Source organism: Panthera uncia, chromosome A2, assembly GCF_023721935.1.
Source record: "Panthera uncia isolate 11264 chromosome A2, Puncia_PCG_1.0, whole genome shotgun sequence".
NCBI lineage: Eukaryota > Metazoa > Chordata > Mammalia > Carnivora > Felidae > Panthera > Panthera uncia.
This window is the reverse complement of record NC_064816.1, coordinates 32,051,653-32,067,730: the sequence shown is the minus strand read 5'-3', so window position 1 is coordinate 32,067,730 and position 16,078 is coordinate 32,051,653. Positions and strand designations below refer to the sequence as shown.

The following is a 16,078-nucleotide window of genomic DNA, read 5'->3' as shown; positions in this document are numbered from 1 at the left end:
AGGTCCGGCTTACTAGTGATTTGTAGGGGCATCTGTGACTCCACTTTCTGGTGGTATGCAAAAATGTGCATTTTTGTGGGGAGATTCATTCAACAAATACTTGAGCATTAATTAGGTACAGGGCATTGTTCTGGGAACTGAAGGCAGTGGGAACTACAAGGCATTGTTCTGGGACAGATCAGTAAACCAAACTGCCGAAGTTCCCTGTCCTCCTGGAGCTTACACTCTAGAGGAAGATGTGGACCTTAGGTTTGTTCTCCAAAAGGTTCTGTGCTGTAAAAAATGCTCAGGAAATCAAGGTGCTGGACCTGTGGCCCTCAGTGTTGTATACCAACACCACTTAACCTTACAAGTTCAGAGGACACAGCTCATCCTCTGAGAGTCTGATTGGATGGATCTGTGTTTGGGCTTGGGAATAAAGTTTTGAAGCTCCCACTCATTTTGATCCCGTTAAGTTTAAGACAAACGGATTGCTTCTTTGAAAAGAGGCTGGAGATGAAGTTTCCCTCACCAAGAAGAGCTAAGAAAAATTGGCTGCTTCCCTCTTTCACAAATGCTAGGCAATGGGATTTTCAGTTCTGGATGTCTCAGGAAAGAAGCATCAACATTCTTCTCTTATTTTTATTAGCTTAGAATAGCACCCTACAAACTACTTCAAAAATATTTAACTGTGTGCCCATATATCTTAAGCTTTCGAGGAAAGAGAAGGAATTATCATCAACATCTAACTGGAGACCCCAAATGATTTCCTAATTGTTTTTCCAAATACAACTACTACTAATATAAGTTTTTATTATAAGCCTCTTTACAAGTATTCAGTTTACAAGCTAGGCACTTAACAAGTGTTCTCTCATGTAATACTCCCAAGAACCTTGTAAGTTATTGTTATACTTACGTGACAGGGGAGCAAGGACGGCTCTGAGGGGTCAGGGAGCTTGCTCAAAGTCACACAGAGATTTGATGGGTGGGGATCTAAACACCATAGGCTAGTTCTCAACCCCAACCACTGCGGCATCCCAGCCTTTCTGAGTCCCATCTATTCCTCTCCCTTGTTTAACACTTGGTATCTCTTCTGTGACCAAAGACGAACATGTATGTCATAAATCAGCGAGGAAAAGAGATGGCTTGGGAGACTCTCCGTGGGGGGTGGGGGATATTTGGGGAGGGCAGCGTTCCCGGTGCAGGGTATTCTGTCTGCAGCCTCCGAGATCATTCCGAAACCTAGCGGAGGCAAGGCACTCGCTCTGTCCCCACCCCAGGGCGGCACCGATCCCCGGGTTGTGAATTCCGAGAGACGGCTGTGCAGCCCCCGCCCCCGCAGGCGTCTGGGCGCGGGTGCAGATCGCAGATCCGGGGGTGATCCTAATCTCCTGGCCCCAGGGCGGGTCCGAAGGATTCTCGGCTCAGCCAGGAACCTGAGCCTGGAACAGATGACTGGCTCCAGAAGTCTTTGCTGAAAAGGCAGTTAAAAAGCTAGACCCCTTTTAGGTTGAAGACCTGAAGCCCCTCCAGCCAGTTGGCTCCATTCCCTTGCCTATAGTTTTCCCCGTGGCTTAAAAAGTTGGCTCCAAAGTTTAAGGGGATCCTAAAGTTCACAGGGATCCCAGGTGGGCGGCCAGGGGACCCAGGGCCGCAGAGACACTGGCAATCCCAGCTCCTGGACCCGAACCGGCGGGCGCAGGCAGGCAGGGAGCAGACGCGCGACTCCGGGTCTCGTCGGGCTCTGGGGTACTGAACTGCCTCGGGGCGGTGTGGGGGGGGTGTAGGGGCGGGGGTGGACGAGCTCGGCGGGGTGACCGACAGCGTGGCCAGCCACTGGCCGAGAGCGGCGAGGAGGCTTAGGCAGGCGTGAGTGCGTGCGTGTGTGCGTGAGTGTGAGCGCGAGGGTGAGTGTGTGAGCCTCCCCAACCCCCACCTGTTTGAAATGGGTTTAAAATGCCAAAGCCAGGTTGCCCGTACTTGAAAAGTTGCAAACAGTCGGAGTAAAACACGTGCGCGTCCCCCTAGCCCCAAGTGATTGGCTGACTCTAGGGCAAGGCAAGGAAAGGAGGAATAAGAAGGGTGCTTGGAGGGCGGTGAGTTGCCGTCTGCAAGATCGGTTTTAGGACCCAACGGGAAGCACACTGGAATCTCTCCCTTCGGGAAGGAGAGGTGGGGCGGGCCGGCCGGCAGGCGGCCGCGGGGCGCATGCGCGCGCGTCTCCTCTCGCCGGCCGCTGCGCTCGGCGGCGCGGAATAGAATGAACTGTAACAAAACAAGCCGAGCCTTTGTATCTGCTTAAAGGGGCCGCAGGCACTTCCCTCCTGTCCCCCCCCCAACCCCCGCTCGGCTACCGCGTCTCCAGGGCTCCCAGCAACTGTCTGGAAGGGCTTCCCTCACCCTCAGGAACAGCCCGCCAGCGAGGGAAGGCGAGCCAGGCGGGAGGAAAAGAGAAGACACCGCGTTTCTAAGAGGCAAGAAAGGAAGGAAGGAAGGAAAAAAAATAACCCGAGCGGCGCAGAGTGGACTCTGGTCCCGGAGAGAACGGTCGGGCGCCGGAACGTGGACCGAGAAGCACCGGAATGCAAACAAAGCTCGCGGGCGCCTGTGCAGGGCTCGCGGGGAAGACCAGAAAGTTTGTTTTATGATGGCTTGAGTGAGCGAGTGTGTGCAGGGGAGAGAGGCTGCCAAGTTTCTCCCTCCCGTTGCGTTATTTGGGGGGAGATGTCCCTCCCATGAACCAGCGGGGGGGCCTGGGGGCTTGTGCTGTGGGGGGCACCTGTCTCTCATTTATTATTTTTTTGTGGGGGGAGGAGGGGTGTAACAGCCCATCATGTCGAGAGTGATCCAGAAGAAGAACCACTGGACTAGCAAGGTTCACGAATGCACCGTGAGACGGGGACCCCAGGGCGAGCTGGGGGTGACGGTGCTGGGGGGCGCGGAGAACGGGGAGTTTCCGTATGTGGGAGCGGTGGCCGCGGCCGAGGCGGCGGGGCTTCCCGGCGGCGGCGAGGGCCCTTGGCTGGGCGAGGGGGAGCTGCTTCTGGAGGTGCAGGGGATCCGGGTGTCCGGCTTGCCCCGCTATGACGTGCTGGGAGTCATCGACAGCTGCAAGGAGGCCGTCACCTTCAAAGCCGTCAGACAAGGTAAGACGGGACGCGCCTCCCGGAGGCGCCCGCAAAACGGGGAGCGGCCTGCGGAGAGCCCCCCGCCGCATCTCGATTTCCCGCGTTCCTCCTCCGAGCGCAGCTTAGAGGGGAAGTTGGGGTCGTGCGCCCTGTCGTGGTGAAATGAGCAAAGTTGTTGAGAGGTTGTGGATTGTTTGCCCACCTGCGTTGGAAAGAGGGGGCTGGGTTTCCTCCGGGCAGCGGAGAGACTTTTCCCAGGCCCGGTTTGCCAACCTGTTATCTCAGCCACCGAGTACAGCGCGGCTTGTCTGCGCGAGGAGGCTTGGGAAACCGAGTCAGGGGCAAAGTGGACGGTCTCCAGGCTTCTCGGAGGAGTGATGCAGCAGGCGCTGCCGCTGCGTTCTTTTGCTACTTATCTGTTGCCAGACCCGGAGAATGGGTATGAACGAGAAGAGGGGTCTGTGGTTACTGACCTCCTCCGTCGGGAAATCTTCCCCACGGCATCCCTCCCGGTGGGCTGGGGCGTGACCGCCCTGCGGTTCCTATGCCCGCCTCCTGAAGATCCTGCATTCACCCCAGAGCTGGATGACGCATGTGTCTCCACCGTGTGGCCCAGCCCCAGGCGTGGGGGGTGGGGGTGGGGGGGAGGGAAAGAAGGAGTATTTCTGTCTGCGCGAATCTAGCCCAAGTTTATGCTGCCTTCTCCGCCACCACCATCATCATTGTTGATGATGATAATGGTGGCTACTATTCACTGTTAGCTTACTACGTGCCAGGCTCTGTGTTGAATGCTTTCCTTGGGCTATTTTGCTCTGACTGACAATTCTGTGATCGGGTTTTTTTTATAAACCCCATGTTACAGATAAGGAAACTGGGACTGATATTGCATAAGTTATTTGCCCAAGGTCACACAGATACCAGAAGTGAGGGTTTCAGTCAATGCAAGCCTTAAGCTCTAGGAGAAAGAGGTGGGGGCGGGGGGGGGGGGGGATGTGACCCCCCTGGACTGGGGGGCTTGTTTTCTGGGGAGGGAATGAAGGCAGATGCGTCTCTCAGAAGCCAGCTTTTTTGATGGTTGCTGGTGGTGGGGAATCCCTCCTGCCTGAGTTTAATGCTGGCAAGGGGTTATCCTTGCATCAGTCCAACAGAGAATGACTTGATTCCCTTAAAGCATCCCTTGCACCACCGAGTGCCATGACATAGGTTCTCCCGCATGAAAGCACCAGAGGAGGTGGCAAAGTTGAGCGTGGTGAAAAGTTCCCATATGTGCTGCGGGCCTGGAAGGGCACGTGGCAGCTGGAGGAATGTGTTAAAGGAAAGGAAGGCTGGGCTGGGCTGAGCTGAGCAGATCCTTGGAAGCAGGCCCGTTCCAGATGAAACAGAGGAGGGGGACAGAAGGAATTGTCAGGCCTTTTGGTAGTTTGGGGAGCGATGGACTGACATTTATAGAAAGCTCCCTCCATTTATGTCCTCATCTTCCACTTGGACACCTCCTCCAAGAAGCCCTCCAGCATCCTGCCAAGCTGAACAAACCCTTCTTCCTTTGGACTCCCCTAAATGTGTACTCTGTAGTTTTTTACTTACTCTGATCTATGAGTTAAGCCCCTCCTCATTTCCATACTAGGTGGCAAGCTTACTGGAGAGAGACTGTGCCTTATTCATTGTGCATCTCCCCAGGCTTTGCTTGAGGTCTAACACCTCCTTCCCCTGAGAGTGTGTCCTCATCTGTAAACTGGCGTTTGTTTGGGTATTACATAAGATGATAAGTGGAAAGTGTGCAGAGCAGTGCCTGGCACATAGTAAGTGCCCAATAAAGAAGATATATTATGTTGAATTCACTTTGACCAGTTATTTCTCAGTCTAGCTTTTAGCGCTAGGAACCTGGATTATGAACTTAATGCCTGTACCTGGATTGTTAGGACTTCATAGAACTATAGAGAAAACACTGTGTCAAAGCAGTTGGTGGGAGCAGCTACAGGTGTCAGCATTTTGGAGAAAGGGTTGGAGGAAAGGTAGGGGTACCTACCCATCTATTTTCTGCCTAGTGGGTCCTATGTGGGGGCTTGTGTTTAATGTGCAAGATAATGCATGTGGCTGACCCTCTGTCCACCAGTCATCAAAGATCAAGAGACATAATGCCAGGTTGTCTCACCATGGAACTAAGGAAGGATTGGTCAGATAATCAAGTGTGTTTGAAATCAGACACCTCTGGATTGAAAGGAAACTGTACTGTCACCAAATGTTATTTGCCTTCATCTAGAACCATTCTATGTGCTGCACAGTACTGTTCATAGCAGGTGTGTGTGTGTGTGTGTATATGTGTATGTGTGTGTGTGTGTGTGTGTGTGTGTAAATCTACTTGTTCTACTCAAGATAGCATTAAGATGTGGATGGAATCCATTGCAGTGTGAAAGCTATTTTATGTAATAATTACATGGGTACAGTTCTTTCAACATCTTCATTACAGAAACATGGCACTGGAGAGCATTTCACTAATCTTCTGTTCCCCTTCATGGCGAGAATATGATTTAAATTCTGCGACAGAATTGCTCTTACTATGTCTTCATTACTGTGTTTGAATCATATTAGGTAGGCTCATCCTTGGTACGTGGTAAAGGAAAATGTTACTTTTTTCCGCACCCTGAGCTAGCCACTCCCAGGGACACAGGGCACTTTGGGTGCCATCTGTATGGAAATGTCACGGTCTTCCTGTGGGAGAAAATTCTGTTTCTATTTCATGGCAGCTCCCTGGAAAGATGCACAGACTAAAATAGTCTGTAGCAAATGGTATTATATGAAGCAGGACTGAATTGTGAAGGAACCAAGCTCCATGGGTCTACCAGTTTGGACTTGGTTCATTTTAGATGGAGGAGACAGTCTTTTGTTACAAGGTGCTTAAAAAAATGTATGGATACCTGTCTATGTTATATACAATGTGTTATTTTGTATCTATAATATAGCATGTATATACTTGTTATGCTTTATAAGTATATATTATGTTCATCTGTGGTGAAATGCACAGATCTTCACTATGTAGTTTGGTGAGTTTTGACAAATGTATATGTTTATTTTATGTTCACTCAAATCAATATCTAGAATATTCCCATTACCTCACAAATTTCCCTCCTGCCCCTTTCCAGTCCATTCCCCACACTTCCTCCACACTTCCTCCACACTTCCTCCAGAAGCAAAGGCTGTCCTATTTCTTTTACCATGGATAAGTTTTTTTTTTTTATTATTATTGAAGTTCCTATCAATGAAATAAAGCTCTACACACTCTTTGGTGTTGGGCTTTTTTTTTTTTTTTTTTTTGCTGAACAAAATATTTTGGAGATTTCATATTGTGTGTATCATTCTTCTTTTCCTCCTCCTCCTCCTCCTCCCCCTCCTCCTCCTTCTTCCTCTTTTTAAAGATTTTAAGTAATCTCTCCACCTAATGTGGGGCTCGAACTCACAACCCTAGATCAAGAGTTAAATGTTCTACTGACTGAGCCAGTCCAGTGCCCCTCATTGTTCTTTTTTATTGTTGAGTAGTATTCCATTGTAGGTATGTGTATATACCAGGTTTTTTTTTTTCATACATATATATATATATATATACACACACATACATACACACACATATGTATATATATACATATACATATATATATGTGTGTGTGTATATATATATATATATATGTATATATGTATAATCTCAAGCAGGCTCTGCACTTTCAGTGTGGGAGCCTGACACAGGGCTTGAACCCACAAAGTGTGAAATCATGACCTGAGCTGAAATGAAGAGTCAGACACTTAACTCACTGAACCACCCAGGAGTTCCTGTACATACCAGTTTTTAAAATATTTTTGCTTGTCAGTAAACATTTGGGCTATTGATCCCTTTGGCTATTATGAATTGAGATGCCAGAAATATTCCAGTCGCTCCACATTTTTGCCAGTCTTTAATCATCCCTGTCTTTTGAATTCTAGTGTATGTGGAAAAAGAAAATAAGGTAATTAAGGATACTTTGCCATCGGATACAAGCTAAGCGCTTGCTTTAGAATGTGCCCGGTCCTTGGCTAAGCTAGTACTCTGTGGACATTTTGTCTTTTATTCCTCACAACTGGAATCAGATGTCAGAAACTGAGGTCCAGAGTTTGGGTAGCCTTTCCGAGGGTCATACAAGTAGCCGAAGTAGAGCTGGAACTCAACCGTGTTGGATTCCAAAAGCCCATGCTTCTCACTGCTCCATCGGTGGGCCAGTAGGGCCTCCAGACCAGTGGCATCACCTGGGAACTGGTTAGATGTGCTAATTTCCTACTGATTCTGAACCTCAGGAGGCGGGGCCAATGGGGCGGTTGTTAACAAGCCCTCAGGTGATTCTGAGGCTCACTTTTGAGACTCACTGTCCTAAGGTACACTAACCCTGAGCCTATGGTGCAGGACACAGGTGTCCTGGGCTCCCAGAACAGGCTCTGCCAGCTTGTGTTACCCTCTCTGGCAAATCACCCTCTTTGGGTGTAAGTGTCTTCATTTTTTCTTTTCCTTTTTTTTTTTTTTTTTTGTAAGTCTATTTTGAGAGAGAGAGAGAGAGAGAGAGAGAGGAGCAGAAAGAGAGGGAGAGACAAAGAATCCCAAGCAGGCTCTGCACTGTCATTGTGGAGCCCCGTGAGTGCGGAGCCCGATGTGGGGCTCGAACTCACAAACCATGAGATCATGACCTGGGCTGAAACCAAGAGTCAGATGCTTAACGGACGGAGCCACCCAGGTGCCCCTCTTCATTTCTTTTGTGCCCAAAATAAACGGGTGCGCCGTGGATGTCCTTTGCACTCATAAAATGCTGCAATCCCATGAATAACCCAGACTCCAAAAGTTGAAAATGGTGTGATTGTAGTTTCCCAAACTGGTCACATTATAGGTCATGCTTACATATTTTCGTAGGTGAAGTTTGTGGCTTTGCAAATTACCCAGAAGCCGAAACTGTCCACAATTTAGACAGAATGGAGACAATAAATAAGACACAACTTAAAAACCACACCACCGCCACCGGCCCCTTTCCCTCACTATCATGAGGGAATTATGACCACATGCGATTGAAAATAGTTCTTTGTGCCTTTTTGTGTTTTGTTTTGATGTTGTGTGTTTATTTTGACCAGCTGGGATATACTACAACAGCTCTGTAACGAAATGATTCTCATTTTGAGACAGTGGCCCGCCTGTCTTGGTGTCCCGTGAATTCTGCTCCAGGGTCCCTGGGTTTGCTTTCTCTTCCCCCCAGATGGTCACAAGATTGATTCTTTTCCTTTGTGTCAGGTCGTGTGCTGCTAAATGTTTAATAACCGGCTGCCGTGGAGACAAGCCCCAGATCTGTGGCCTGAGTTCGTAAGAGATGCATGTAATTGGTTCTCCAGGGCCGGTGTGAGCTGGTCCTAGCGCATCACTGACCCTGTATAAGATGGCTCTGGAGTCTCATGCCGTCCCCTCATCCTGTTTTGTGACTTCATGGCCTTGTCACAGGTTCGCATTATCTTCTGTTTCTTCTTTTGTTAACATTTTTATTTATGTTAAAGTGATCTCTGTGCCCAGCAGGCGGTTGGTTGAGCTCCTGATCCCGAGATCAAGAGTCACAGATATTACCAGCTGAGCCAGCCAGGCTCCCCTTGTGTCTTCTTGATTGTCTGCCTCGCCTCCCCCTAGAATGTAAAACACGGTTGCCTCACTTGTTCACCCTGCTGTTTCTCAGGGCCTAAGATAGTACCTGGGCAAATCCTAGGTGCTCACTAAAATTTGTTGGACGCATGAATGGATTTTCCTTTGTTGCTCGTTATTTGTATGGCAAGACTAGGTGGTGTTGTATGTAGACTAGGCCGTCTACATCTTTCCCCTTTTATTCTCTATTCATCTTTTATTTCTTCTGATTTAAGACCCTGATACGTTTTTTTTTCCCCATTACCAGATCTTCCAATCAGCTGATTCCCTGTGTCTCATAATTTGTATTGACCCACAAGTTTAATGAATTACCCTGAAGTGTTCCTGCCTATTGACTTTCACTGGAGTTTCAGAAGTGAAATTTCAGATACTGAGCAGACAGGATGATGGGGGGCTTTTCAGTTTTCTGTTGATGTGGGATCTGCTGTGTGTCAGCATCCATAAGAATGACACCTTACCTCTGTTTTCTTGTTGCATTGTCCCTGTGTACAATTTTTCCAGCCAACAGCAAATCAGATCATTGCTGCAGAAAACAGTCTGATTTTTGTCCTCTCTTGCTCTTAAATTGTGCTTTGTGTTTATATGTCTTTTTTTTTTTAACTTAAACTTTCAAAATCAATCTTTTTATTCTCCGTGCTAAAAGACCACTCTCTGAAGGATATTTTTAGGTTACACTGTGGAACATTCCACAGCTTTTATGAAAAAATAATGCAAGGACAGGCGACCCAACTTGTCCATTGTTTCCAGTGGCCATCCTTTGCCAATGGCTATGTTATTTAAAAATAGATTAACTTGACCTTATGAGGCAATGCCATACAGTTGGCTCACTGCATTTGTTGGCATTCATTACCCAGCTGGTTTCAGATGGCAGAATTGATGATATCCACCAAGGGGAATTAAGTGGTTTATAAGAGAAAACATTCTGACATCTCCTTACCACAAGGGTTTACATGAAGGATGTTGCTTTATAAACGATGGTTATTTAATGCAAAACACCGGTCTCTGATGTTAGTGGTCCCTTCCTTGAGTTTGTATATATGTGTAACAGGATATACTGATTTTTGTATACACTGAGAATAAAGGCTGTCAAATTGGTTAAGGGCTGACATTCACATCCTAAAAAAGTGGGTTATGGCATTTTCGCCTATCTTTATGCAGCTTCTGTGTGAGATCAATAACCTTGAAAAATCCCTCGTAAACACTGGAGCTTTGCTATACTGCACCCCTATGGATGTCTGCATTGATATCGTATTTCTTGTGAATTTGTTTTGGTGTTTCCACAAACAAACCCCCGTGATATCAAGGACACGCCTATCATATTGATGTCTGCTTTATCATCAAGTGTCCTGTGTTCAGTCCATCGTGTTCTGGATGCTAACCTTTCTGAAGGCATGTAGCAACATTAAGAGATGGAATTTGAACATTTTATGATTAAATAATCATCTTCTCTTTTTATGGCTAAGTAATTGAAGAACGGAGTAATCCATTACTTATAATCATTTCTGTCATCCTTATCTCAGAGTGAAAACCGACGTCCTTACAGTGACTCACAAGGTCCCCCGTGATCTGGCCTATGACATTTCTTGTCTCTCCCCATCCATGGCCTCCTAGTCCCCACCTCGACATCTAGAAGGCTTGCGCCCTCATGAATTTCAAGTTTTTACCACATATCACCTTCTCAGTGACACCTCCTTTGCCCACATTATTGAAAGCCTTAACTCCACCTACTTGTCACTCCCCATAACCTTTTTCTGCTTTATTCCACTCCATTTTACATAGATCATTTCAAGATAAGTAAAGTCCTGATTTTGTCTCTCCTAGAATAGAAGTTCTCAAAGGGCAGGGATGTTCTCGATTTGTTCACTGCTATATTCCTAGTACCGAAAATAGTGCCTGGTACATAGTAGGTGCTCAAGTATTTGTTGAGCATCCACTGGCAAATTGAGAACTAGAATCAATCTCTCCTGAGCTCGGTTGCCTCTGAAAATTCCCATATTTGATAGTCTCTGACCATGTGGGTAACTCGTGATGGGTCACATCAACCTTGATCAAGGTTTGTCATTTGCAGGCTGCGGATGTGGCCAAGTAGAGCTTAGATGATTGATCCAGGATTCTTTTTTAAAAATTTTTATCTATCTGTCTATCTATGTATCTACCTATCTATCATCTATCTACTTATTTTTTGAGAGACAGAGTGCATGTGCACAAGCAGGGGACGGGCAGAGAGAGAGGGAGAGAGAGAATCCCAAGCAGGCTCCATGCTGTCACCACAGTGCCCAATGAGAGGCTCTATCTCCTGAGCTGTGAGATCATGACCTGGGTTGAAATCAAGAGTTGGATACTTAACTAAGCCACCCAGGTGCCACCAGGAACATTCTTGAAGATGGCATTGATGACCATTTTCAGTTGGTCTTCATGTCAAGGGTTTCTGGCAGCACCATATTGAGTATGTCTGGGAACTTTGCAAACTCTCTCATCCTCAAATGGACTGTGAGAGGTTCTTCCCGGCACGGTTAGCTATGTGTTACCACCTCCATTGTCAAGAGAAAGAAGTACATGGGAGAATTATTTTCTCTATGCTAAGTTGTCAGCCCTACCATTATTGCCATCGGAGGCCTTTGTGTGCTCTTTAATGGGGCACAGTTATGTTTTCCACAATAAGGCCAATCTTTTAGCCTATCGTGAGACAAGACTTGAAGCCCTCTTTATGGACGGTGGCATGAGGGTACAACTAAAAGGCAATTATGCCCTGGTTATAAGCCACGTTTCAGAATTATTGCTAGATACAGTGGTAACAGGACACCGATGCTGCTTGTAATAAAACCCAGGCATATCAATTTATTGACGTATTGTAGCTGTGCAGATTTTGAATTTAAGCTGGCCTGGATTAGAAGCCAGATTATTAAATTTACTAGCTAGGTGAATCAGGGCAAGGTGTTTCATCTCTTTGCGCCAGGATTTTCCCATCTGAAAATGGGGACCTTAATGATACCTACTTCCTAGAGTTGATGGAAGAATAAAATGAGGAGGTTTAAGGAATCCACATGGCATAGGCCCTGGCACATAGTGTGTGCTCTGTAAATGTTGGCTTCTGTTACTGTTTGAATATTCCTCCTTTGAAAACAGTCCAGAGAGAAGAAAGAATCTCTTGAGAGATAGTTGTGGTATAGTTTCCTGGAGAGCTTTTTAAAGTCTAGAAAAAAAAACCCTTATTTTTTCTGCATGATTCAGATGCCACTTTTTGGAAAGGGCTGTGGTTGGATTAGTTCAGACAAGTAAGAAGGAAACCCTGGACCTCGCCAGTGACAAGCTGATTTAATTACTGTCATTAGGTCCCTGGTTGCGTATAGGTATAGAGGAAGAAGTCCTTTCTCTATTTCCTGGGGGTCCCAGGGAGAATGGTCTTTGAGAACTTGACACTGAGGTCCTCTGATCTTCCTGGCACTGTATCTGGGTTCTCAAATCAGGAATTCGAGGGCAGCAGTGGGACTTGGGGTTATAAGGGTTTAGAGTCAGACTGGTTGGGTTCAAATCCAGGTTCTGCCACTTCCCAGCTGAGCAACCATGGGCATGTTAACCTCCCAGAACCTCAGTACTCCCAGTCGAAAATGAGAATAATAGCTGCCTTATCGGCTGTTTTTGAGGATTAAATGGGTAGACGTACGCAGAACACTTAGTCCTCTGCTTGGCATACAGGCAGTGTTTACCAGAATTATCTACAAAATAGCAACCATGATGCTTTTCAGTTGAGAAATGGACACCCTTCAGTGAGTTCCTCTAAAGCAGTGGTTTAAAACTGGGGGTGGTTTTGCTTCTCAGGGGACATTTGGCAATGCCTGGAAACATACTTGGTTGTTATAACTCGAGATGTGGGATTGCTGCTGGCAGTTAGGGAGGAGAGGCCAGGGAGCCTGCTGAGCATCCCACAGTGTGCAATTCAGCCCTCCTCCCACTCTCCCCAAGAGAGAATTATCCAGCCCCAAATGGCCACAAGGCTGAAGTTGAGAAACGCTGCTCTAATGTATGACTTCAGGGTTGAGACTGGGAATCTGAATTGTGAGCAGTAAACTAATCATAACTATTAATTTATTGACCTTCTGATAGGTTGCTGAGACCCAGGTAAGGGTTTTGCTGAGGGAGATGATGTCATTCTCATTTTAGCCTTGAGGAAATGAGCTGGAGAGGTCAAGTAACTTATCATCGCCGCCCCCCCCCCCCCCCAACCCAGCCACTGACACAGATAAGATTCAAGCTCAGATCTACCCGTTTCCAAAATTCTCATCCTGGGTTTACACACTAGGAATGTGTTGACTTCGTAGCCAGGAGCCCCTGTGTCCTTCTACTGTGGGGGTCATTGTGGATGCGCCTCTTTCGGGTTGTGCCCTTACCACCTGAGGGCGTTACAGCGCGTCTGTTGACCCCACCGAGGATAGTCCTAGAAATGAAAATGGATTCCCAAAGTGTTTGTGGGCCGGGACACCGAGTGTGCCGCTCCATATAGTCAAGTTCTTCTACTTACTTGCCTGCCTGTTCTCCCTCACCAACACTGCTGATTCCTTCCTCCTCTGAGCTCTCTTTTTCTCCCTCCACATACATGTTGATTTCAAGACCATAGTGTCTTGTAATTGCAGATTTGCCTGTCGGTCTGCCATGCTGGATTGTGTGTTTCTTGAATTCCTGAAGGCAGCATCCCTGTTTTCTGTCTGTTTGTAATCTCTGCCCTCTGTAGGTGGGTGAAATATCTGTTCAGTTGCATTCTTTTGAGGGTAACGAGTGGGCATAACTTTTAAATAAATAAAGATTCTTGCCTGAGATCTTGTTGGCTAGAAAATCCGTGGCTTATTTTTAAGGCATATTAAATATACTTAGCCATATGTCTGACTTTTCCATGATGATTTAAGATGGTTCCCTGCCAGTTGTTGTAGCATTTTGAACTGTAGAGAAAATATTGAATTAATTGTGTTGAAGGTCTTAGAGGGCCTTGATTCTGACCAGATGTGTGCAGTGATGGAGCCTGTGGCTTATGTAATGTGGCCACGGAAGGCATCGCTTTGGCTTGATTTAAATAGAGTCAGGATTTTACCACCTGGATTCTTGGCTGAGCGTTAGAATTTACATCTGATAGGGAGCGCAGGCTCCTTTCCTCCTCCAACTATCAGCCTGTTTAAGTCTGTGTGGCTTGGTTAAGAATTCAAAACTCCGGATCAGGTTGTTAAAAAAGAACTTTCCTTGGTGTTAGAGCGTGTGGATTTTTTCTCAACCCAAGCATAGGCATCCAGGTTTTGGTTTCTAATCTTATAAATACTCAAATATTATTGTGACCTAGTATGACTGTCAATCACTGTTCATAGTTGGTGTGTGCTTCCACAGCTTATGTTTCTTTTCTCTGTGAAATTTATTTTTTTCCTCACTTAAACAGTGTGTACAATACAGAAAGATGTGAATATGAAAGGAAAATATATCTACATTGTCTGTAATTACACTCAGAAATATGTGTTAATACTCTATTTTTACACACACACACACACACACACACACTTTTTTCTGGTATTTTTTTTTGAGAGGTTCTTTTTCTTATGAAAATTGGATAATACAACACATGCTGTTTTATGAATTTTTTTTTTGGTGCCTAAATATCATAGATGTTTTTTCTATATACTACACGTATATGTATTTTGTCATTTCAGTGGCTGTAGAACCATTTCAGGCTGTGCTATATTAAACCATGCTTGGAGGATGAACATTGAAATTTAGGTAGTTTTCTCTTTGTATTTTACACAGCACATTGGTGAATATCGTTATATTTACATTAAAAAAATGTAAAAAATGTGGACTTCAGATTTTTTCTTGGTACAGATGTTTAGAACTCTTGGCTCACATGAATTTTATCTTATTACTTTTAAACTCTTTTTTAAATGTTTATTTTTGAGAGAGAGAGAGAGAGAGAGAGAGAGAGAGAGTGAGCATACACAGGGGAGGGGCAGAGACAGAGGGAGACACAGGAATCCGATGCAGATTCCAGGCTCTGGGCTGTCAGCACGGAGCCCGACGTAGGGCTTGAACCCACAGACTGTGAGATCTTGACCTGAGTGGAAGTGGTACACTTACTGCACCCACCTGGTGCCCCTATCTTCTTATGACTTAATACCCACCATTGTTGCTCTTCAGACAGCATATCAACTTCTATCCTTGGTGCCTGTATGTGAGAGTCCTGTATTTCCTCACTTACCTCAGTTATGACACATACTGCCTAGTTCTAGATTTTTTTTCTATTTAATACTAGTCATCACAGACGCAAATGCTGAGTAGGTATTTCAAAGGGCATTAGGGGCTGGTGGGGACCTGGGGTAAACTGGAAGGACATGCTTGGTTCCGAGGGAGCAGTTACTACTTAGCTTCGGCCTGTTGCTGACAATGTGGCATTGTTGGCCCAGCGTTGCCAGATTTTTCATTTTCAAGAAAATCTAAAAGCTTGAATTGTTAAAAAAAGAACTTTGACAATTTAAAAACGTTGGTCCAAAAGCATGGATGAAGCAAACAAAACACATCTGGGAGCCATATTTGGTCCCGGTGACAAGTTTGCAGCCCCTTGGTTATGTATTTGTGTCTCTTTCCCTTGAAGAGCCATCATCTCATTTCTTGTTCCTGTCTGTATTTTCAGGGCCCCAGATAGTGACCAAATCACAGTGAGGGTCAATAAATGTGTGTTGAAGTGAGTACTAAGTTCCAGAAGTGGTCCAGTTTGTCACTCTAGTCTGCTTATGTTTATTGGAGCCCCAGCTGGGGACAGCTCTCCTGTTCTAGTTGTGACGAGCTGGGGAGAGAGTATATTTTGACAGCTGATCATAACTGGTGGCATATTTTGTCTTCGAGTCCTGGTCTACCATGCCTTTAACGGGGTGCAAAATGGCATCTTGACGATGACATTTATATGGATGTATACTGGGAATGGGATACGCTCTCTGCTCTGAGGGGATTTTACTGTGATATGTGTGGCCTTACAAATAAAAAGAAATAAATGAATTTTATGTGTACTGCATAGGTTTTAAAGATAGCAGGATCGTCCCCAATGACACACCTCTCTTGGACATTCTGCAGAGAAATCAGGACCCTGACCTTTACCCCAAGGGTAGATGCTTTCAGAACATGATTAGGCTGTAAGACCAGCGGGCATCTGTTCTGCAGGGCCAGGGCTATATGGTAGAATTTTGGGTTTTGAAAATGAAGGCAGCCTTTCAGTTGCTTTTCTGCCGGCACAGTGGATTGTCCTGCATTGCAT

The 16,078-nt window shown here is 46.0% G+C and overlaps 1 protein-coding gene across 6 annotated transcripts in view; it reads left to right on the top strand.

Moving 5' to 3' along the window:
- The first annotated feature begins 1,473 nt into the window (after positions 1-1,473).
- Positions 1,474-16,078, top strand: part of MAGI1 (membrane associated guanylate kinase, WW and PDZ domain containing 1) — a 633,332-nt gene continuing 618,727 nt past the window's right edge. For 2 of the 6 annotated variants that reach the window (XM_049642665.1, XM_049642664.1), the window contains exon 1: positions 1,951-3,125. In XM_049642665.1, the coding sequence (XP_049498622.1) occupies positions 2,813-3,125 (313 nt within the window). In that variant the 5' untranslated portion in view covers positions 1,951-2,812. Of the gene's footprint in view, positions 3,126-16,078 lie in introns of all 6 variants that reach the window. The other 4 variants (XM_049642670.1, XM_049642669.1, XM_049642667.1 and 1 more) reach the window with 4 other exon arrangements.